The sequence below is a fragment of the Panthera tigris genome, chromosome B1 (assembly GCF_018350195.1).
Source record: "Panthera tigris isolate Pti1 chromosome B1, P.tigris_Pti1_mat1.1, whole genome shotgun sequence".
NCBI classification, from domain to species: Eukaryota; Metazoa; Chordata; class Mammalia; order Carnivora; family Felidae; genus Panthera; species Panthera tigris.
Window position 1 is genome coordinate 75,479,016 of NC_056663.1, and position 25,829 is coordinate 75,504,844.

The 25,829-nt window shown below is 39.4% G+C and overlaps 1 protein-coding gene across 4 annotated transcripts in view; it reads right to left on the reverse strand.

Annotated features, from left to right (window-relative positions):
• Positions 1 to 25,829, reverse strand: part of FHIP1A (FHF complex subunit HOOK interacting protein 1A) — a 284,213-nt gene that overhangs the window by 62,962 nt on the left and 195,422 nt on the right. For all 4 annotated transcript variants that reach the window (XM_042983773.1, XM_015538394.2, XM_042983775.1 and 1 more), the window contains 3 exons: positions 15,347 to 15,973; positions 4,129 to 4,287; positions 2,020 to 2,106 (listed from right to left, as the gene is read on the reverse strand). In XM_042983773.1, coding sequence (XP_042839707.1) covers positions 2,020 to 2,106; positions 4,129 to 4,287; positions 15,347 to 15,973 — 873 coding nt within the window. The remainder of the gene's footprint in view (positions 1 to 2,019; positions 2,107 to 4,128; positions 4,288 to 15,346; positions 15,974 to 25,829) is intronic.

Genomic DNA, 25,829 nt, shown 5'->3' on the forward strand with positions numbered 1-25,829 from the left:
TGCTTATCTCCCCACATGCACTGGCAACTCTAGTAACTCCACAAAGATTCTATGAACTAAATACTCTATGTGTCTCTTTACTCAGTGAAGAAAAACTCCTTGTAATTAGAATTCTAGGTGCATGGGTGTCTCCGGACAGCTCACAATGGAAAAGATACCAGTTGATTTATTATATGAAATGAGTGCATCGTAAGGAATTCAGAGTGGTGTTAATGGGACAGCCAATCTTTGCTGGGACCTTAAGTTGCTTCGCTTTAATTTTTGCTGTCACACAATTGTTATAATAAAAAATTACGTTCTATTAAGGAGATGACAAATCTATGACACTTGTGCTACCACTGCCCCTTTCCCCACCACAGTAAACCTTTCACTCTCTAGAATAGACTTGGCCTCAGAGGACAGCTTAACGGAGAGTTCCAAGTAGCTACGCCCCATGAACTGAAGGAAACGCAAGAGTCAGAGTCATTTGCTAATCCTCACATAGACTATCTTACTTAACATTCACAATGCTGGGTTCTATGACACCAGCTGGATTCCATCAGACTTAAACTGTTGCCATTGTTAAGACCTATCTTTGGCACAAAAACAGACACATAGCCCAATGGAATAGAATAGAAACCCCAGAATTAGACCCATAAAAGTACGGCCAACTAATCTTTGACAAAGCAGGAAAGAATATCCAATGGAAAAAAGACAGTCTCTTTAACAAATGGTGCTGGGAGAACTGGACAGCAACATGCAGAAGGATGAAACTAGACCACTTTCTTACACCATTCACAAAAATAAACTCAAAATGGATAAAGGACCTGAATGTGAGGCAGGAAACCATCAAAACCCTAGAGGAGAAAGCAGGAAAAAACCTCTCTGACCTCAGCCGCAGCAGTTTCTTACTTGACACATCCCCAAGGGCAAGGGAATTAAAAGCAAAACTGGACTATCGGGACCTCATGAAGATAAAAAGCTTCTGCACTGCAAAGGAAACAGTCAACAAAACTAAAAGGCAACCAACGGAATGGGAAAAGATATTTGCAAATGACATATCAGACAAAGGGCTAGTATCCAAAATCTATAAAGAGCTCACCACACTCCACACCCGAAAAACAAATATTCCAGTGAAGAAATGGGCAGAAAACATGAATAGACACTTCTCTAAAGAAGACATCCAGATGGCCAACAGGCACACGAAATGATGCTCAACGTTGCTCCTCATCAGGGAAATACAAATCAAAACCACACTCAGATATCACCTCATGCCAGTCAGAGTGGCTAAAATGAACAAATCAGGAGACTATAGATGCTGGAGAGGATATGGAGAAATGGGAACCCTCTTGCACTGTTGGTGGGAATGCAAACTGGTGCAGCCGCTCTGGAAAACAGTGTGGAGGTTCCTCAAAAAATTAAAAATAGATCTACCCTATGACCCAGCAATAGCGCTGCTAGGAATTTACCCAAGGGATACAGGAGTACTGAGGCATAGGGGCACTTGTACCCCAATGTTTATAGCAGCATTTTCAACAATACTCAAATTATGGAAAGAGCCTAAATGTCCATCAACTGATGAATGGATAAAGAAATTGTGGTTTATATACACAATGGAGTACTACGCGGCAATGAGAAAGAATGAAATATGGCCTTTTGTAGCAAAGGCCTTTTGTGGGTGGAACTGGAGAGTATTATGCTAAGTGAGACTCTTAAAAACTGAGAACAAACTGAGGGTTGATGGGGGTGGGAGGGAGAGGAGGGTGGGTGATGGGTATTGAGGAGGGCACCTGTTGGGATGAGCTCTGGGTGTTGTATGGAAACCTATTTGACAATAAATTTCATATTTAAAAAAATAATAATTAAAAAATTAAAAATTAAAAAATTTTAAAAAAGACCTATCTTTGATATTGCTGAGGAATGTGAATGGAATGAGAAGAAAAATGAAGCTAAGGTCACTATCAAGTCAATTACACTGTTCACCTTCCTCAATTTCCACCAGTTGTACCATAAACAGACAAGATTACATTAGCCACTGACCTTATGGAGTGCAGGAGCCAAGACCGGTACCAAGAACCCATTGTAAATATAATTAACAAGCTGATTGCGAATCAAGGGGTGAGCCACCTAAGAGAGAAACAGGTAGTCATGAAAAAGACAAAGAGTTTAATCTTTAGGTCTTCTTAAAATCACACATTTCTGTGAACATCCTACATTAAAAAAGGAAATTCATATTTTGGCCATTTATTCCATGATTAAAAAGTAATTCAGACTTCAAACCACTACGTAATTTTTTTCAGATGGTTTATTCCAGTATAAACAGCTTGGACTTTCAAATTTTAAAATTGGTAACTTTAGGGGTGCCTGTGTGGCTCAGTCACTTAAGCATTTGACTCTTGATTTTTGGCTCAGATCATGATTTCAAGGTTCATGGGATCGAGTCCTATGTTGGGCTCTGCACTGACAGCACAGAGCCTGCTTGGGATTCTCTCTCCCTCTCTGTCTGGCCCCCCACCCCATTCACACTCTCTCTCTCAAAATAAATAAATAAACTTCTGAAATAATTGATAATTTCAAGTTTCTACTTGAAAACAGATAGTGGATTGAATATGTATAAGAACACATAAATTAAAATTAACAAACTGTAAAGTATATTTTTGCCCCATAACTTCACCTATGTCCCATCTCAACTTCTGACTAATTAAAAAAAAAGAGTATAACTACTAGAGTGGACAATTCAATACATTTATTTTTCTAGCAGAAAGAATTCATGTTAATGATGAATTTTCTGACATTTATACTGAGGGGAAGGCATGTAGAAAATCTTTTCATAAAAAATAAGATACTGTTCAAAAGTTGAAAAAATTACCAGAGGTACAACTCTTCCTATGTTTGATTTTTAAAATATATTTAGCATGGATAACACTTTACTAATATCTTTTATGAGTAATCTTTTCAGTAATACCTCCAAACAAAAAAATCTTAAAACTATATGGCCTCAATTTCAAAATATAGCATGAAATATATCATTTCTCTGTCTTTAACCATGCCTGTTAGCTTTTACTTCTCTTTCTTAAAAAATAATAATAATAATAATAAAATCAAACAATAAAGTGAAAAGCAATTTCTAGGGAAGTAAAGCTAGATCTTTAAATTACTGATAATCTCTCTCTGTGTGTACATTTGGGAAGGAACTAATAGTTTCATCTTTTTTATTTCCACACACTTCTGCAAGAAATGTTGATAGACTGTAATATTAAAGGGGAAAAAAAAACCCTGAAGATGTAATCCATTTATCTTATATATAAATAAAACTTCCTTTGACTTAGCAATAAAAATGAGATAGGAACTAAAGTAATTTACTTTCATTTTCTTCCAGAAGCTATTTCTTTATTTGGTAGATAAACAGATTATAACTAACATTTTTCACCTTATAATCAACATAAGGAAAACTTGATTTCTTAATAAATCCAATATGAAGGTAATATTTGTATTGTATAGAAAGAAAACATTTTTTATGAAAAACCACTACATCCTTAAATATATATAAAATCTGATTTTTATTGAAAGCAGTAACAAGAAATCTGAAGGTAAAAATCTAATCAAGGAGCCAAATATACTAGAGTTCAGTGGTTGTTTTTTCCCCGAAGCAGACCAATTTCAAAGCATAGATTTAATTTGTGTTGCTAAGAAGATGCTTAACTTCTTCTAAATTCAATTGGGATAACAATATTCTTTATGTAGCATGCACCATTAAGCAAAATAAAGTGTTTTCCTTTGTATACTCCCAAGAAGACCTTGAAGTAAGAGTAGTATAATTTGGTGTACTTAGAAGCCTAAAAATATCTATTTAATGAGTGAAGCATTGAACTTATTGTTGATGGTTAAGTGGATAATCAAAACAGAATTAACACTTTTTATAAGGAAGATAAAGAAAACCTACTTATTTTCTTCTCAATTAAAACTTCCCCCAAACCTATAAACTAACATTTTTGTTCATTCAAGGACATTCAGTATGCTTAAAATAAAGCAGCAATATTCCATAAACATTAAAATTTTAAAAAGGAATGCTGATGAACTATCTTCCGCAGTGCTTGTATCCTGAATGCACCAGCACAAAGGGCTCCTCTACTGTGCTCCAGTACCCACCTGTATGACGGCATTACAAAACTCCAGGGAGTTCATGAACTGAACGAGAGCAGGGAGTAGGAGCCAGTCGTCCTTCAGAAGGCAGTGCCATTCCTCACCTTTCTCTTCAAGCTTTGTAGGCAGGGAGGAGTAGAGACCACTGAGCCCGGTTGCAAGTACCTGTGTTCAGACATAAAAATAAGCTCTTTTCCAAAGTTCTTAGCTTGTAACTCATAGCTGCCTGGTGATGCCAATGCCACTTGTCCATAGACAACACTCTAAGCACCGAGGCTATTCAAATATTCAAAAATATCAGAAGGACTCAACAGGTGAAGGGTTCAACTCCAGCCGAGGACACAGCAGCACCAGAGGGATTTGGCTGACACATGCACGCTTAATACAGGCTGCTTATCTCTCATGTGCCAGGCATACACTAAGCTGGGGGTACAGGGAGTGGAGGGAGACACATGCGGAGATGAAGAAAACATGAGTCTGCCCGCGAGGTGTTTGGGAGAGAGGCGGATCCATATACAATGCATTACAGTTCAACACACTGAGTTCAAATCCAGAGAAAGACTAAGGCAATCCAGGACAGAAGATCGCACAGGTAAGAACCATGAGTAACCTTATGAGAAAGATTCGTGCAGACGTATTAAAGGTCATGACCAATACGCACATGTTTACAGTTTAGAAAGCACCTTAATCTGATCTCCACAAATTATAGCAAGAAGTGGAGGTCATGGGCCAGTGAGATGTGATGATGATCAGCTAAGGTGGGTCTAAGCTGAAGCAACAGCAATAAGAGAAGAGAGGAGGAAATAGAGCTGAGTATCATGTGTCAGGTGGCTGTGAGAGTGCACTAGGTAGGCCTCTATCAACCCAGTAGTAATCCAAAGGTCACAGGGTTTATTTACATCCTCTCTCAGTGCTAACATGAAACTTTCAGCATCTGGGCTTAGTCAGTGAGGGTGAATGAGAACTCAAATTTGTCAGGTTATCCAGCTAGGTCTTTAAGAAAATAGTGATCCTCTTTTTTTTTTTTTTTTTTCAAAGAGAGAATGTGAGCAGGGGAGGGGCAGAGAGAGAGAGAGACAGAGAGAGAGAGAGAGAGAGAGACAGAGAGACTTAAGCAGGCTCCATGCCCATCGGGGAGCCCAAAGCAAGGCTCATTCTCACACTATGAGATCATGACCTGAGCTGAAATCAAGAATCAGATGCTTAACCGACTGGGCCACCCAGGCACCCTGGTGATGCCTTTAATAGAGATAGAAGTGTAGGAAAGAAACACATTTACAGTGGGTACCTATTGATTTTATCTTGCAGAGTATAAGACCAAGGAAAACTATTAATTTCACAGTACTAGAGGCCTCCCAATTGGGAACTGATGCCAGCTAAACAGCACCTTAGAGATCCCCAATCTGGCAGCCATGCAAAGAACGGGCAGGAGTGGCCCAGAACGGGTGCAACGAGGTCATCTATAGAAGGCACTGCTCCAGGGTAAATGCTAAAATTACAAGGAATTCAAATCAGATTGAACACTCAAGGAAACGTTCAATCCTGAGTTAGCCCCAGAAAAGAAAGAGTGAAGTATTCATTGATCTGACCGTCTAATAAGATATGAACAGGCCAATTACAATAGTGCAATAAATACTCAAAATATGTAAGAGAAAAAATATAGTGCTCTGGATATACAAAAGGCTCTTACTCTAGACTTGGGGGGCTGAGAGCATGAAATGTTCTCAACAGAACTGATATTCAAGCTGCTGAGGAATAAATAGGAGTTACGCCAAAAAAGAGCCTTGGAAGGAAGACTATTTCAAGCAGCGGATGTACGAAAGCTCATAGGGGTAAGAAAAGATGGCATCTTCCAGGAACTAAGAGAAATACAGCATTACTGGAATGTAAAGGTAAAGGTAGAAAGAACCAGGCAGGTTCAGATCCTATAGGGTTTTGGAGGCCAGGGAAAAGAGCTTGAGGGACACCCCGATGGGGAGCCTAGTAGACAGATGTGTGCGTCTGATGCTCAGGAGTGGGATCTGGACCAGACGTGGAGATCTGGAGTCATCCATTTGTAGATGGTACCTCAAGCCATCAAGACCAGAGAGAGGAGGGAAGGCAGGTTCAGACAGATGAGATATGACAAAATAATCCAGGGCTTAGCATCAGAAACAGAAAGTCAGAAGAAAGTATGGAAACAGGTAGGCTGAACTTGGAAAAATTATCTGCCAACTCATTGCTGTCTCTCCTTTTCTCTTGTCCTGTTCCCACAGCACTCTCCCATCCCTCTGTGGAACAGTCATCTTTCTGGTCGTCTTTATTAGGTGATTGGCTGTTTTCTCCAGTTCATCTGGTCTGACTTATTCACTCCTCTTTCCCCAGCACCAGCCTTCCATAGTGCCTGGCCGACAGTCAGTGTTCTAGAAATATGTGTAGGTCGCGTGAATGAATCTGAACTCTGAGCAAAGTCTTGGAAAGGAAGACATAAATATTTAGCAATGAAGGTTTGGAGTCTTGTTCTTAAGACTATGCAATACTCATTATTCTGCAGAACATTTTCATCCATGTTTCTCTGCCACTCTGAAGAAGACAGCACAGGCATCCTCTGGCTCCACTTTCTGTAGGTCAGAACACAGTAGGCCTCTGTGTCCAGCTGTCACATGGCACTGTCCTTTTGCACAGGCAGGCTTCTGTTTGCATCTGAACCATGCCCTTCTCAGAATACTCTTTTTGAAAAGTGAATACTAGGGCATCTGGGTGGCTCAGTCGGTTAGCATCTGACTCTTGGTTTCAGCTCAGGTCAAGAACTCGCAGTTCGTGAGTTCGAGCCCCATGTCAGGCTCTGTGCTAACAGAGTGGAGCCTGCTTGGGATTCTCTCTCTCCCTCTCTTTTCCCCCCCCCCCACCTTTGCCCCTCCCCCACTCGCTCTCTGTCGCTCTCTCAAAATAAATAAATAAACTTAAAAATTTTTTTTCTTAAAATATTAGGTATGTGTTATTTTTAATTACTGTCAGTGATGTATGTAATTTGAAAATTAATGTTGCTGTAATTATATTGATATACTGAATAGCTATTCCCAGCTTTTTAGTCAGACAAATTAGGCCTGTCTATGAATTCATCTTCAAAGCCTCAAAGTGGTTAAGGAATCAGGAGTATGCAGAATTAAAGCCTTTGTACTGCGGTTAATTTAGCATGAGTTAGCAAATGTAATTGATTTTTAAAATGTGACATCAAGATTAGATTTCCCTTCAAGGAGAATTCTCCGTCTCTGTTCTCCCTTGCCAGAGGTTCCAAATTTGTAACAGGTAACTCACTCGGGTCACATTCAAAACTGGAATTAAAATGATTTGTTTGGGTATGTTGACAAGGAGTTAAATACTTTAAATAGGGGACATTCTTCTTCGGGACAACAAATGCCCTGATTTTGAAAAAGAGATAAATGCACAATCTCGTTTACTGTTTGTTTCCAGTACTTTAACATATTATCTGGCTTGAAGGTGTTCACTTGAGTGAGTGAATGAATGCATCAATAAAGGTCATTATAAACAAAACAGAGAAATACATATACTCTTGACGACTCCCATGTTGAAATGGTTCACCTGTTTTTCTCAGGGCCCTTCACACTCCACTGTGGGCTTCTCTCCCAGATGCACCCCCCCTGCTCCCCCACACCACCCGACTCCCACTCTCTCCCATGGCATCAGCTGGTGTCTCTGCATGAAGACCTTGGATTCTCAATCTCCAGGCCTGTAGTCTGTTGTGGAGTTGGATGTGTTATTCATAGCGAGTGCTTCTAGCATCTGATACTCAACATACCTGACTGGACAGATCATCCACACCTCCAGTGTGGACTAGAATGAGCAAGTCAGACCGGGTGAGCCGGAGAAGACAGCCAACAAACTAACAAATGCAAGAAACACGAATGCTCTACAGAGGGACTTAGGGGGTGCTGTGGGAACAGTAGAAGGGAAAAGGAGAGGCAACAATAGGTTTTGTAGATCATTTTCCCAGTAGTTTAATGACATAATCTATTTACTTTTATATTTCATTTTTAACGTAAAAATTTAAAAAAATATAGACATTCAACAGCTAAACATAAAATGCCCGTCTATTATTTGAGCCTTTTATGATCCTCTCTACAAAACAAACAAAAAAAAAGTAATTGTAAAACATAGTATTTATTCCCAGCCCATTAAGTGTTAACTCAGTATTTCTAATTTATCTTCTCTCAAGAGTCTCCTTAAAAGAAAGCTAATCACCATATAAAATCGTAAGGATAACAACAGTTTAAAACAACAGGGTGGCTGGGTAGCTCAGTTGGTTAAGCGATCAGGTCATGATCTCGCAGTTCGTGAGTTTGAGCCCCATGTCAGGGCTCTCTCACACATACTCTCTTTCTCTCAAAAACTTTAAAAACAAAATAAAATAAAAAGCAAACCACTTCCCTGACAGCAGAACAGTATGGGACCTGTTGCAACTGTGGATTTTAGTAGCAGACTAACACGGTTTCAAACCTGACTTTGCCATTTACAGAGGTTTCTAAGGTTCAGCTTCTTCAGTGAACTGGTGAAAGAATTAAAGACAATACGCATGTACAGAGATGGGCATCGTGGCTTACACACAGCAGTGTTTCCAGTGGAGGTGAAGAAAGAGGACATGCACAGAGGGTGGAACAATTCAAGGAAGGTCCATCATTAACTTTAAACACTAATGGTACCTGGTTAATTTTAGCAAAAGAAAAAGATTTCTAGAAGATGACTTTAGTCTGAAGCTAGCAGCAAAACAGCTGGTGGGGACCATTTGATACAACTTGCCAAAATAAAAAAGCTCATAAATTTTGGATAGGAGATAAATAACTTTCTATCAGTGGCTGTGTACCTACAGGTTGCTTACTTCAATTTGCATTTCCTGATTTACATATATGCAGCTTTCTACTTTGGCCAATATATAACAAGTGACGAAGACATAACCATCAATATTTGGTTACAAAAAATCAAAAGTGATAGGGTCATATATAGTTGCCCATCCATCATTTGTCGGTACTAAACTGTACCCTAGAGTTTTCTCATTCTCCTCCTTTTCTGGGAGAGCACGTCTTGCCAGTGGAGGCAGCGGAACGAGCTCTTCCTAAAAACTACAACACAAAAGTTTCCAAAATGTGGTCCAGTTTCCTGAAAGAGTCATTACTCTTCCCAAAGCCTGATGCTAACACACTTTGACAATCATACTAATTACAGAAAGCTTTTTGTCAATTGTGGTCCTTAGCTGGATGGCTAACAGAGTACGCTTTTATCATCAACATAAAGAGTTCTTTTTTTTTTTTTAATTATGTTGTCAGATGTAATTATAGAAAACTGGGTACAAATGAGATTATGGGATCTATCCTGAGGGGCAACTTGGCACAACGGACCTCTGTGTTCCACTCTAGCAAATAAGGTCAGCTGGAGCTGTTGTTGTCCCTCCAATTTTAATGAACTGTACAGTGTTTTAAAACACGTTTTTATAAAAGCAACAATTACTCAGTGAATTCTGCTTATAACACATAATAAGTGGGTATCTAAACATTAAAAACTGCTCCATTCTAGTGATATGTTTACATTTTGAAGTATAAAATATTACAAACCATAAAACCTAAAAACACCTCCAAGATTTAACATATTTTAATATTTTGCCATAATTTATTCAGAGTGCTCTTTATTTTTTCAAAAAAAAAAAAAACCCAAAAAACAAAAAAAACAACCACATTACAAATAGAGCTAAAGCCTACTCCAATCGTATTACCATCATTTCTCCTTCCTTCATCCCCAGAAATAACCACAATTTTGAACTCAGTACATATTATTCCTGTGCTTGGTCTTGTACTTTCGCTGTATACATATGTGTCCAAAAAACAGTCTATACTAAAGTTTTGTGAGTTAAAACCTTATGTAAATTTTATGTAAATACTAACATGCTATATGAAACCTCTTTCTACTTTTTCTACTCAACATGTTTTTAGATTACTGGTGTTCACACATGTGGATCTAGTTACATGCTAATACATGTGATTCATTCATTTTGAATCCTGAGTAGTATTCCATTGAAAAAGAACAAACCATTCATTTATCTTTCCCTTAATGTATTTGTTTTGCTCTTCCTCAAATCACTATTCTATTGAATATCTTTGTGTGTGTACCCTTGTAAACATGTGCCAGATTTCCCTGGGGCAGATATCTAGAAGTGAAGACAAGATCACATAGTATGCAAATATTCCATTTTATTAAATATTGCCATACAGCTTTCCTGCATTATTGTACCAATTTATATTCTCAAGAGTTCTTGTTTTTTCTCACCCTTGACAACACTTGGTGTTAACAGATGTCCAACAGTTAGCCAACTTGATGAGCATTATCTGGTGTCTCACTGTGGGTTCAATCTGCATTTTCCCTGATGCTACTGAAGATGAGAATATTTTCATGTTTATTGGCTTTGGGTGTCTTCTGGGAACTGTCCATTCATATCCTTTGCTCCACACTGGGCATGGAGCCCGATGGGAGGCTTGAACTCACAACCCTCAGATCAAGACCTGAGCTGAGATCAAGAGTTAGACACTTAACCAACTGAGCCATGCAGGCCTCCTTTGCCCTTTTTTCTAATGGGCTGTTTCATTGTTTTCTTATTAATTTGTAGCATTACATATATTTTTGTGTATTTGGGGTTCCAATCACATACACAGTTATGTGTATTACAAATATCTTCAAACCTGTGTTTTTGTTCTTAATTCTAGTCGCTTCCTTATGGTTCATGCATTATAAGAAGTCTTCATATAATGAACAAAGTGCTGCTTAAGCACAAGGGTCCTTGAGTCAGGTTGCCCCAGTTCAGATCCCGACTTCATCTCTTACTAGCCATGAGGCCTTTTATAAATTTACTTACTGTCACTGTGCCTCAATTTCTTCATCTATAAAAAAGGGTATAATACTAGTACTTACAGTTGTGAGGACTAGACGATTTAATACATGTAAAGCATGAAGAACAGTATCGGCCATACAGTAAGTTCTCAACAAATACGTTACTGTTACCATTATTCATAATCATCTGTTATTCCTGGTCTTTTACACACATTTATAGGACTTTTAGCAGTGATTTGTCATGTTCCATGAAGAATCCTATTGGGATTTTGATTTAAGTCACATTAACACTTCATAAATTACACCTTACATTTGCAAGGGGGCAATGTTACTTTTATCTGGAGAGATAAAGTGATCACCACTTTAACCAATAAGTAATCAAGTGTAGCATCACAAAAGTGAGATGACCCAACACATGCTTCTTGATATAATGCAATAAGAAGTGTATCACATCACCTGTAAAGTATTCTTACAAACTTACCCTGAATTTAATCAAGCACTTAGACCTAACTTCCAATTTGCGGGACATACAGGTGATAGGGACAAGCTAAACTACATAAGAAACAAACCCAGAGTATGTAGGACATTCAACAAGACAATGGCTTCTCTTAAAAAGTCACTGTCAGGGGCGCCTGGGTGGCGCAGTCGGTTAAGCGTCCGACTTCAGCCAGGTCACGATCTCGCGGTCTGTGAGTTCGAGCCCCGCGTCAGGCTCTGGGCTGATGGCTCGGAGCCTGGAGCCTGTTTCCGATTCTGTGTCTCCCTCTCTCTCTGCCCCTCCCCCGTTCATGCTCTGTCTCTCTCTGTCCCAAAAATAAATAAAAAACGTTGAAAAAAAAATTAAAAAAAAAAAAAAAAAGTCACTGTCATTGAGGAAAAAAGTGACAGGTTGTTATAGATTAATAGTGACTTAAAGAGATATGACAGGGGCGTCTGGGTGGCTCAGTCAGTTGAGCATCCGACTTCGGCTCAGATCATGATCTCACAGTCTGTGAGTTCGAGCCCCGCGTCGGGCTCTGTGCTGACAGCTCAGAGCCTGGAGCCTGCTTCAGATTCTGTGTCTCCCTCTCTCTCTTCCCCTCCCCTGCTCATGCTCTGTCTCTCTCTGTCTCAAAAATAAATAAAAACATTAAAAAAAAAAAGATATGACAATCAGAGATGTACCTTGTATCAGACTCCAGTTTGAAAAAAAAAAAACCTACAAAAATCATTCGAGGCATAACTGAGAAATTGGATATTAGATCCTATTACGGAATTATTGTATAATTTTCTTAGGTATAATAGAGGCATTGTGGTTATGCAGGAGAGTGTCCTTATTTATAGGAGATTCATACTAAAGTATTTAATGTCTGTAACTTAATTCCAAATGTCTCTATCTTCATTTCAAATGGTACAGCAGAAACAAAAAACATAGATGATAAACATAAATATTAACAATTTTGAATGTAAGCCATGTGTATTTGGTGATCATTTCGGTATTCTTCCAAGTTTTCTGTATTTTACCTTTTTTATAATAAAAGGTTGTAAATCATAAGTGGCATTAACTTCATGGACTGATTTTCAGGAAAGTGTCATCTACACGGTATCTACAAACTAAACAATTTTCCATTTATTTAGGTCTTCTTTTATACTGATTAAAAAAGTTTTATAATTTTCTCTGTAAAACCCTTTTCACAGATTTGTTAGATTTATTCAAGATACCTTAGAATTGTTTGCTTTTGCAGGTAATATCTTTTCTTAATTGCCTTTTGCATACTGCTCTGGAGAACCACCTGAATATTTTGATGATTTGTTTCGATGGCTGTGCTCCTTCTTTAACAGAACTACCCAAAACAATTCAAATAAGCCCAAACCCAAACCTCTGTATAGGTCCCTCACAAAACTATTTTTAGTAAGCTTCTGCCTCCACAGCATTGCTCATATCCAGCCCTTCCTTGCCATTCTCATCCCTATCGTTCTTGTTTCTAGACCCTAATGTATCTCCCGACCTCCTCAGCATCTCCCCATCTTGAGCAAACTCACCTATCTTACCCAGTTTAAACTCCTAAAAGAATTCTGATTCTACCGTGTTATTGCTCAAATTTCTTCAAGAGCTCTCTGAACTGGATAGAGCAAATGTGATAGGCACTAATGCCCACCCACACCCACACACCCACACTGTCCGCTTCTAATCCCTGAACCTGTGAATGTAATAGGTTACATGGCAAAGGGGAATTAAGGTTGCTCATCAGCTGATGGTTAAATAAGGTCATCCTGGATAATCCAGGTAAACCCAAAGTAAATTGCAAGGCTCCTTCAAAGTAGAAGAGGGAGGCGTGACTACAAAATGGTGTTCAGAGAGATACAATACTGCTGACTGCACAAATGGAGGAAGGGGCCACAGGCCAAGGAATGTGGGAGGCTTCTAGAAGCAGGATAGGGCAGGGAAGTGCACTCACCACGAGAGCCTCCAGAAAGGAGCACAGCCCTGCCAAGATCTCCATTTTAGCCCAGTGACACCTGCTGGACTTCGAACCTACAGTAAGCCAATACTACCGTAAGATAATGAATTTGTGTTGCCTAAAGCCACCAGAAGAAATAAAAAAGTAATACAGCAATGTATTTCAAAGGTGCTTAGATTCAGGTAAGAAGTTCCATTTTTGCCGATGATAATATATTCTTTAAAAAGAGTTTACAAGAAACCGCACCGTTGAAGGCAGTAAGGAAGGGAGATTTAATATATTGGCACAGATGGAAGGGAATCAGCTCCTTACTTCCCATAGCTGACTATCACTCTTTCTACAATTTCTAATTCTGCTGGTCAGAACCCAGAAGAGACACATGGTACCCTGAATTTCTGAACTGTAGTTCTAATTTTCAAAATTTTTATCCATTTGTTTGCCCCAAAATATTCACCACATACTAGGTGATCCTGGTTTATTAGTAAAAATAAGAATTTAGTAGCATGAAAAAGATTATTGCTTTTGAACCTCAAAGCAAAATACAGTATATTATTCACTAGGGTTGCTATTAGCATTTTGGGCAAGTCGGTTCTTTACTGTGCAAAACTGTTCCACAAACTACCAGACATTAAGCATCCTTGGCCTCTGAATACTAAATGCCAGTTGACCTCCCTCCACAGCCACCTCATGTCCCTATGACAACAAAGGACACCCCACAGACATTCCTAACTGCCCTCCCCCCAGTCAAGAACTACTCATATAGTGTTCGTTAATAATGAATCTAATCTACTTATGGCAACTTGCCTGGCCTATTTCAATAAAACTCATTAATGGTCTTACTATTCCAGCAGAATCAGGCATACTTAAGACAGTACAGTTTATAAAGAAATATAATGAGGTGACTGTAAGAACAACCAATTGGAGCACCTGGGTGGCTCAGTCAGTTAAGTGTCCCCTCAGGTCATGATCTCTTGGTCATGGGATCAAGTCCTGTGCCCCACCCCACACTGAGCGTGGAGTCTGCTTAGGATTCTCTCCCTCTGCCCCTCCCCCACTTATGCATGTGTGCGCTCTCTGTCCCTCTCTCAAAAAATAAAATACAAAATTTTTAAAAAGAACAGACAATGGAAATAGACTGGGAGTGTTTACTGAGTTGGGAAAATAAAATTAGCTGTTGCCCAACATCCCTGACAAATCAGATGATATAAATCTGCCATTCAAATGCCCCTTCCAAAGACAACACTAACACCAAAAACTAATCAGAGCCCTAAGGTATCTTAAGAGCCTCAGACAGCTCCCATTATTTTCTGGAACTGTGACCACGATTGGATCTATGCTACACCAACACCTGCAAAGGACCTCACACTTTCTTTGTCACCATGTCGATGATCACGAAGCTATACAGAGTGAAGTATTTCTTGCTACCTCAAACTGTAAATACGTATTTATTTTTATAAATAAAATCAGTGCTTTGTGTCTATAATCATCTGGTCACTATCTTGCTGAGAAATAAACTGATCTGTGAAACCAGCTGAGCAGTCTCACAGCGTGCCATGATTCTACAGTGCAAGATCAACTTGAAAAGCTAAGAATATAGAAAGTGCACGTTCTACCAATCACTCAGGATATGTTCATAGTAAAAAACTAAAATAGTTCCTAACCCAACAGAAATCAAACATGAAATGGTAACACATAGAGTTTCCTCTGTTGGCTTATTTAGAGCTGACAATGCTCAGCCAAATAGCTTTTCAACTTAGATTGCTCCCTCCAAAAATTTCCTCCAAACATCTTTCCATAGAAGGTGCCAAGTACAACTTGCTGAAAAGAAAGGTATAAAAAAAAGTATTTACCATGAGCACGAGAGAGGAAAAGCGGAGTGGGTGGAAAGCATGCCAACGAGAGGGACTTACTGGACAAAAGTAGGTGTTCTCCACAATGTGATTGGCCACCATGCTGTTCTCAGCAGACAGAGACATGATGAAAAGCAAAGCATCCCGGGCCTGCTGACCCACTGTCCCCTCTCGGTGAATGAAGGGAATCAGAAGGGAAAAGATGAGGAAGTTGGCTGCCCCTTGGTCCTCACTAGTGTGGAAGAAGAGTTCCAGAATAGATGGATCTTTGGCAAGGATCGAACAAAGCTGATTGAGGAGGACAACCAGCTTCCCCTCCACAGCAGGGGTGCTTGTTCCCGAACAAGAGCTCAGCAACATCATCAGGGGCTTCAGGATGGGCTTGTGGTGCAACAGAGGCTGGTGCGACTGAGTGACCAACATCTCGTACATCTTTAGCTGCTCGATTTTAGTCTCATCAGTAAATTCCCTCCGCAAGCTCCAAAGGAAGAGTTTCTCCATGATGTTCTCGGAGACCACAAATTCCAGAATCGGCCCCATCGCAGCATCCTTGGCTTGCTCTTCAATTAGCAAGAAGAGCATGTGTTCTACATAATTCTGCACGGCACTGGCCTCATCTGGAGGGATGGATCCATATTTTGCCTGGGTGTTCTTCAAGGGGTCGTGCTTCTCTAAGATCTTCACAACCTGTAACCAATGCAAACATTTGTCATCCATCTCATGTTTACCATAATTACAATACACACCACCCCTGACTGCGCCTTATCTTTCATGGAAAATGCAGGAGCCATGGCCCAAAACAAGATAAATATGAACACTGTGTTTGTCTCTCTCTCTCTCTCTCACAAGAATAAAATGAAGTGGTTAAACTATAGAAAGCAGACATTTGAAGATGTTCATTTAAAATCGTTACAAATTTGGGCAACCTAAACGTCAGAGAAAGTAGTATAGTTTAAAAAATTAAGCTACTTGTGTTCATGAGCCTATTGTGAATACTACTGAGCAAAATGAAAAATTGTAAGTGATATATTAGATGAAAAATGAAGTCTTTATATATAGTCAGATACATCATTATCAACTATGTCAAAAACATACATGAAAAAAGATCGAAAAATATATATGGAAAAATAATAATCACTTTTGTGTTCAAAGTGATGATAAATTTTCACTTTTTTTCTGCACTGTCAAAAATATCACTTTTTAATTTTAAAATACATTAAATAAGTAAGACTACCCATGTTCTACAAATAGATTTGGAGGTTCCAACAGGAAAACACGGCTCCTTCGCACGCCCTCGACTGAACATCCCTCCCTCCTCTACTTGGATGGACACATTCTCCCACCAAGCATGCAAGGTTAGTAAGGATGAAAGGAAACTGATGAACAAGGGATACATACCTAGCACAATCACCCCTAGCATATGGCATATGATGAAACTAAAAAAATGAAGGTTTGAACTTTGCATTTTTTTTAAATTTTTTTTTTTAACGTTTATTTATTTTTGAGACAGAGAGAGACAGAGCATGAACGGGGGAGGGGCAGAGAGAGAGGGAGACACAGAATCGGAAGCAGGCTCCAGGCTCTGAGCCATCAGCCCAGAGCCCGACACGGGGCTCGAACTCACGAACCGTGAGATCGTGACCTGAGCTGAAGTCGGACGCTTAACCGACTGAGCCACCCAGGCGCCCCTTAACTTTGCATTTTTTAAAACCAGAAAAAGTTCTGGGATGACCATTTACTAAGTAAATCCCTAATGCAGCAAGTTTCTGTTTGAAGTGATAAAAAAAAGTTTTGGAAATAGTGGAGACAGTTGCACAACATTGTCAAGGTAGCCAAGGCCATTGAACTACACATTTTAAAAAGGTTAAGATGAGGGGCAGCTGTGTGGCTCAGTCAGTTAAGCATCCAACTTCAGCTCAGGTCATGATCTTGTGGTTCACGACTTTGAGCCCCACGTTGGGCTCTGTGCTGACAGCTCATGATTCTGTGTCTCCCTCTGTCTCTGACCCTCTCCCACTTGTGCTCTCTCTTTCTCTCTCTCAAAAATAAATTTATAAATAAATAAATAAATAAATAAATAAATAAATAAATAAATAAGAAAGTTAAAAAGGCTAAGATGGCAATCTTTGTTATATATGTTTTACCACCACAAAGAAAAAAATCTATTGACGGTAAAATATAAATAAATCCCCAATTAGGTCATGCGATGTCCTGGTGTTTTTCTCCCTTACGACTGCTGCCTACTGAATGCTTCCTACCTCTCTCTGCCCATCAGTACTTACCTCTACTTTAGGACCTAGAAATTAAAAGAATTTCCTATCTCAACTCCCATGTAACTTTATGACTTGGAATTTCTACAATATCCATTCAATTGACTTCCCTTAAAATGTATACATATTCTAATAATAATTTTTAGACAACCCAACACCCTAGCGATGAATTTATACTTGTTCCTTTTTGCCTTTCTGAACTGCATGCTATGGGGATTATGTTTGTCTTTTGCAGTACCCTCCTGGCCCAGTTCTATAACGTGCTGTTACACGCTCTATATTTAGGTTATAGAATTTTTGCAAGTCACTGGGGAAGCTGGCAAAAGTACAATGCTATGTCAGCATGCATGAGAAATGAGAAAAATGTATTTCCCCAGGAAAGGTCTAAGTTTTTCTCCTGTCAGAAACAAGGCAAATGAGCCTTTATAGACCAAGCAAGTGTATCCTCATAGAATGAACAGAATTCTACAGAATCTGGAATCTCTATCAACTTTCATTATAAAATTAATAATGTTGTCACAAAGAAAAAAAATCACTGCAACACCCCTGAGTTGACATTTTCAATGAGAAAGGCCTTGGGTTCGCAGCTACCCAGGTGGCACCTGGCTTAATGACTCAGCCCCAGCACATCCACTGGACGGACATCTCTCCTTCGTTCCCTGCCAGACTCCAGAGATCCCCCAGCCTCCCCCAACCTCTAGGAAGTCCTCCAGAATTCCTCAGAGGCCTGACTACCTCACTGGCAGAAATGTTGGGATCTGGCTGTCCTTTCCCTCTGCTCTGGCCTTGACAACATCTCCCAGCATGGGACCACAGTACCTCACTTGTCCAAAAGGGGCCTCCACCTCAACACGTATGTTCTCGAGCCCCCAAAGCTCGAACTTCAAGGTTCCACATTCTGAAGAATAAATCAGCAACACGCTTTCTCCCAGTTCCATAATTTCAAAGTCCACATATTGAGTTTACTTATGAGAACTATCTATACAGGTAGGCCTCAGGGTAGAAATGTAATTACACTTCTCATGTGTGCTCAGACTGTCTAAACTGTCTAAAATTGATCCTATGCTTTATACACTGTTAGTGGTGGGGCAAATTAGCTCCATCTTTCTGGAAAACAGTTTGGCAATCTGTATCAGAAGCTATAAAATTATCCCTGCCCTTTGACTTGTTAATCTCACTTTGGGGAGAATCTAAGGAAACAATCCAAAAATAATATGTTAAGAAATGTTCACGCCAATGATATTTTCAATAATGAAAAATAAAAATATTATTGACCCAGTCAACAATAAGAGAATTATAATCGAAATGTTACATCACCATACAATAAAATTATTAAAAATAAACACTAAGTGAAACATATCATTGCATGCAAATGTATATATGAAATAATTTAAGTTAAAAACTAAATATATTGACAAAAGACACAGGATCATAAGTGAGTCTGAAAAGATATAAATGGGATTTTAAGGTTAATTACTTCTTCTCCCCTATAAATTGATCTAATTTCATAATATAAATAAAAATAAAAGTAGACAAAGTAATTTTGCACTAATCTCTTTTTTAAAAAACCAAAACACTAGAGCACCTGGGTGGCTCAGTCAGTTAAGCATCTGACTTTGGCTAAGGTCATGGTCTCAGTTTGTGGGTTTGAACCCCACATCAGGCTCTCTGTTGTCAGCACAGAGCCTGCTTCAGATCCTCTGTTCCCCTCTCTCTCTGCCCCAACCCTGCTCATTCTTTCTCAAAAATTAAACTTTAAAAAAAGAAAAACCAAAACACTGAGTTAAAAGCAATTAATAATTGAAAATCTCCTAATTCTCAGAAATTCCTAAGCAATATAAATTTATACACGTGTATATGTATTTATACTATATGCATGCATGTAAGTAAGTATATGTTACACATCTAAATATATATAAGTAATATATAGCAGAACTATTTACATAGTCATGAAGCACATTTTTCTCATAAATTAACCGTCACATATTATTTATTCCACTGTATTCCTTTGCAAACAGACTTACTTTTTTTGCTGTGAAAAAGCTTAGAAAAGAGAACTGAGTTTTTTATACAGAAGACAAACTACTTAGCCACTTTTAAATTGAAGCATCTTTACCCTCTTTATAGTATAAGCTCCTCTACACTGGTTAATGGGCAGAGAAACTCGAGAACAGAGCTATGATAACCCATGGAGACTGAAGGTTTGTTGATCATCCGTAATGGAGCAGACATGTTAAGAGCCCTTACTCATTCCCGGCCCTGGCCGGGTGGTTTTACTGCCTGGAAAAGGGTGTGTTACACCAAGGCCTGTGAGTCATGGAATATACAGTGCTCAGCAAAGCGTTAATTATGCCTGTGTTGACACATGTCCTTAACCTCTCTTCTTAGGTGTCAGGACCCTCCCAGGCCACCTCCCTTTCCCTTCCTGGCAGACACACCCATGAACTGCTTTTAAGAGTGGTCTCTAAGGGCCCATACCCAGGGCCTGGTTCCTAACCTGACAGGGAATGTCTTAAGAAGCTTCTTGGCTACAGCACAACATGTGTTGAAATGCCAAAGAACTGATGCCTCAAGTTCACTGCCCAGATGGTGTCACAGTTCTCTAAGCTTCTGTAGATGCTTTCTCACGTGACCTGGACTTTTCCTTATTTTTTCCTTTAGTGCTGTCTTCTCACATCACTTCCACCAAACCAGTACTCCTGTGTCCTGACTTCTGCCTGCTGCCTACTTTCATCCATTTATCTACTCTGAGCTTCCAGTCCTATAGATCCACGGTCTTTGCTGCTCCTGGTGGCTTCCCCAGGCCTAGCACATTCCCCTGAGTATCCTCTATCTTATGCTCACAACTCTGCTAAGTTGGCTTCTCAGCTGTATACTCAGTCTCGGGGACTCAGGTCCCGGAAAAAAACACCATTAGGGGAGCTGGAGGGACCTAGAGATGGGAAGAGAATGAACGCAAGCAAAATATGCTGTGCAAATATTTCCTTTACTAAACAAGTTCACTTCTTTCGGCTAAAAATGCCATTTAATAAAGCAATCAACCCCTGCTACAGCCCCAGCTCATTAAGTAAGGCAGCTAAGATCGGAAATAGCACTGTAAATGTTTTGCTGATCATGGCTAGGCATCTGTTGGTCTACAAACTTTAAAAAATATAAGCTGATACATATATGTGTGAATCATAGCCTGGATCACAAATAGAGCCACATGTAAATTATCACAAATGTACAAAAAATCAATAGTATGAACAATTGTATACAAATTATCATCTGACAAATACGCTTAAATTTTAACCTAACTTCAAAGTCATTTGCTCTATAAATATAAAGGTTATTAGGGTAAAGGAGATGAATAAATAGCATTTTTCTTTTATTAAGGATATCAGCTACTCCTAATGATGGTCCCCATCAGTCAGCAATAATAGGCCTGGATTAAAAATATTCACAAATTCTAAAATAGGCATCTCAAATGCTGTCAAAATGAAAGATCCACATAATCACTCCTCTAGCTAACAAATGATTATTCTTCATGGTAAACACAAGTGTTTATCTGTCAGATTAGCTTTGACTACATCTTAATATTGTTTTATGTCTTCTATACACGCATATGTTAAGAGATGATTACTTATGCTACTTTGGTTAGAGCCTAGTTATTTCAAGAAAGTCACATGAGTATAACCCATACTTCCAAATCCTTTGGAATGCTAATTAAAGTGACATCGTGGAAAAAACCAAGTTACTAAGCAACATTTTCCATCACACAGAAGAAGGCCAGGCTTTTGCGATCTTAAGCCAAATTCCACTTAATGTACCAAATAACTACAACAAAACTAAGTTTCCATCCAGTCCTTGATCATTACTTAAAAGCCATGTCTTTCAATCTGGGGTATTCCTGGCACACCTATTGCCATGGGAGACATCTACTGAGTCATTTCTTTTTGTATTAAGATTAACAGCCTAGTAATATATCTGTGCTTGTACAATTTAGTTCAGGTCAGCTCCAGTCCCAGTCTCCAGAGGCATATCTAAATCTGCGATTGAACAGGGTAAAAGCAGGAGCTATATCTACACATCATACCTCCTTGGGACCAAAGATGGTCTAGCACTACCATAATAAAGAAACATGGTAGAAATATCAATAAATAAAATAACATAATAAAACCTTCATTTAGGTATGTTTGTTAAATTTAGGTTTTAGGGAAAGGATTTAAGAATAATGATCTATGTAATAATATTCCATGGTAAAAAACAGACTTATCACTGATCATACAGTGGGTGCACTGTTGATATTTCCACATGTTCGACCACTTTAAAGTCCATTAGAAGCATAAGTTAATGCCTCGGCCCTCTAAAGAAACAAAGCTTCTGTTCTGCTTCACTTTCTACTGTCAAGTTCAGAGCTATTTGAGAAGCTAAGAGATATAAATTTTTAAAATATTAACAAACATCATTTGACTAAGATATTAAGATGAGATTCTCTAATACTTCCCAACTTTTCATCTCTCAAAGACTAATTTTTGTCATTTCGTCCATGACAAGGCATAGACCAAAAGAATGAAGATGAACGGAACAAGAGAATCAGTTTCACAGGGAACAGACACATCTCAAATCCATTTATAAGTCCTCTATACTTCTTTACTAGGATCAGGCCCCTTGGAACTCTACATAAGGTACTATACTTAAACCATATCATCTACTTTGCATTATTGTGGGAAGACATTTGACTTAATTAACTAATCTAATTTTTCCCATCCCCACCCTCACCAAGAAGAGAAAGGCTACTAGACTCACTAGCTTTTCTTCATCCATTGCCATTATTCTATCTGAGCTCTGAAATTTTCTTGGCTCAAAAATTGTATAACCGCTTATTTTTGGAGGCTGAGGGGTGGTAAGGAGAAGCTTTGGGCTATTGACTAACCAGAAGCACACGGAAATGTGCATTTCCAATTGATTTTATTTTTAACCCATCACTTCTGTTCTCCTAGCTCTAAGTGCAGACACCATTGGGTATATAACCAATACTGATTCAAGGCTCAAAAGGAGAGGACAGAGAATGAATAGAGCAAGGTCCATGAAGCTTCACGGTACAGCTGTGCCATTACGAAAAACTGGTGTATGGGTGGGTTAATTCACATGGCAAAATAGTTGAACAGTTTATTATCTGGTGGACCAATGCTTCTTACATCCTGTTCTCTCTTCCATTCAGAAGAAGCACAGAAGTAAAGGCAAGAGATAAAAACAATAGTCTACTCAACTATAAATCGTTCTTCCAGACTACTATAAAAACTAAACACACACACACAGTCCTCCAAATCACAGATCATTAAATAGAAGTCCAAAGACCTTCCTACAAAATTACGGAATGTTTTAACACTAACGTATGTTCAACGCTGTTTTCTAAGTCACCTAGCTCTTCTAAAGTTGTACTTCATACAATGTTCCTATCTCGCAGTTCAACAATTTATTGAATATCTACAACAATGGGGCTACGCTATTCTTGGCACTTGGAGATGTAGGTCAACTATAAATGGTCTCTGATCATGAAGAGCTTGAAATGAGGGTGGAAGGAAGCTACTGCACACATAATCTTAATAAAATGTGGCTGGTATAACAGAGAAAGAACACTCAGGATGCTGCTGCAGCACTGAGTGGAAGCATAAAAGAGAGCAGAGAAGGTTTCCTAGAAAAACTGATGTCCCAAAAGAGTCTTTAAGAAGGAGAGGCATTTAACCAGGGGGAGGGATATTCCAGGCAGGAAGAGGAGGAAATGCCTAAAGCAGAGAAGCGTGAAATAGCGTGAAGGCCACTGCCTAGGAGTGGGGTTGGCCAGGAACTCCAAGTAATTTCCCATTTCTAGAGAATAAATCAGAGACAGGGAGTGAAATGAGGCCAGACCATAAAGGCCCTGTGTGACGTGCTGGCCTGTAGGTGCCCGGATGCCACTGAAATGTCCAACTAGAAAACTGACACGGGCAAATCTGGGTTTTAGAGTCACTGCTCTGGCAACATGACAGTGCAAGACGGCGTCTCAGAAAGTGAGAGAAAGTACAAGCCAGAGGCTGCTTCCTATGGCCTGGATTCACTGTCAGCAATGTCACCTGCCGAATGTCCCCTAAAGAACTATTCTGGGGATGTCATGACATCACTGGGCCCAGGGAACAGTTTGGAAACTCAAGTGCACAACTGGGCCACTCAAGATCTCTCCACTGGCAACCTTCCTGAATCACAGACTGCCGTGGATGATGGCTGGTTGTGTGACAAGCTGTCCCTGACAGACTGCAACGTGTAGGTGGGCAAGCGGATAGCCTCCTCCATCAGAGTTTGCTTTGTAACTCAAGGCCTGGAACAGAAACTGCCAAATACATGTTAATTAGGCTGAATTTGTACTCAAGTATCCTAACAAACAGAAGAACTCTGGATACCACAGACGTCTATTGACTTCATTTTCCCTAATTTAACAGATAAAAAGTATTCTGCTTGCCAGCTGCTGGGGCACTTCAGTAAATACAATGTTGTCACCCAGTTCTGACTATGCCACATTTCTTACCAGCCTTACAGGTTCCTCGGGTGGCCTCAGGGGAACCCAGGGGCTGCTGTCACACTAGTCACAGGAGATTATGTCAGGCTTTAGCTCACTTCCCAATCCTCTGCAACCCTTCCACATGTACCTCCACACTACACAACTCACAACAAAGTACTAATGTACAAAACTCTGAAATGAGTCTCATTTATTCCTATCAACTGAATCTCTCATTCCTTACCTGAGTTAGCCTTGCACCTCCACTTTGCCCTAACTTCCTCACTTTTTTTTTATCACCAAGAAAAGCCAAAGCTGAACATTTCTTCCCAACATCTTCTCCAAAACATTGTTTTCCTTTGTCAAGAAAACTTTCCTTTCCTATAGTCAAGCTAGCAAAAATCTCACTTCCTCCATTTCCCAAGCCACTTTCACCCATAATAGTCCCTTCCTTTGATTTAATTCCTGTAGTAATATTATTCATTTTCTAATCATGTATGTCACCTTGTCATCCAAATTAGCATATACATTATTTATTTTTAAAAATTTTTTTAAACGTTTATTTATTTTTGAGAGACACAGAGAGACAGAGTATGAGGGGTGAGGGGCGAAGAGAGACGGAGACACAGAATCTGAAGCAGGCTCCAGGCTTCGAGCTGTCAGCACAGAGCCCTATGTGGGGCTCGAATTCGTGAACCACAACATCATGACCTGAGCTGAAGTCGGACTCAACCGACTGAGCCACCCAGGTATCCCAGCATATACATTCTTTAAAAGCTCAGACCAAGGCTTACACATTCCCATGTCCACCTGTGCCCCCTATACCAATGTATCCGCAGTTTGGGCTTGGTAAATCTCCATTTAACAATAATTGTGTTGACATTCACATGCATTTCTTCAACGTGAAGAAATGCAACAGAAAGGTCCTCAAGAGCCTTTCTTGGAAGTAAATAGACACTGTGGGCACTTTGCAGGTTTATTTAAAAGGAAAAGTCAAGGCTAAAGAGGTAAGAAAGTTAAAGAAATGGTTGAAACAACAATAAAACAAAGCGTGTCTCCACTTTATAAAAGCAAGTATTTAATAACTAAACACCATTCCCTCTGACAAAGTTATCCTTACTCTCAACTCAATATTCTGCTGCACTAGGATAAAGAAGATATGGCATATATAGATACAATGGAATATTACTCAGCCATCAGATAAAAAAAAAAAAAAAAAAGAATGAAATCCTGCCATTTGCCACGAAGTGGATGGAGCTAGAGTATATTATGCTAAATGAAATAAGTCAGTCAGAGAAAGACAAATACCATATGACTTTACTCATATTAGAATTTAAGAAACAAAACAGATGAACATATGGGAGGAGGGGAAAAGAAAGAGAGGAAAACAAACCATAAGAGACTCTTAACTATCGAGAACAAACTGGGAGTTGATGGAGGGATGTGGGTGGGGCTTGGGCTACATGAGTGATGGGTACTAAGGAGGGCACTTGTGATGAGCACTGGGTGTTGTTATGCAAGTGATGAATCACTGAATTCTACTTCTGACACCAGTATTGCAATATATGTTAACTAACTAGAATTTAAGTAAAAACTTGAAAAGAGGGGCTCCTACGTGGCTCAGTTGGTTAAACATCCAGCTCTTGATTTCGGCTCAGGTCATGATCCCCCATCGTGCTCTGTACTGACAGCATGAAGCCTCCTTGGGATTCTCTCTCTCTCTCCCTCTCTCTCTGACCCGCACTCTCTCTCTAAATAA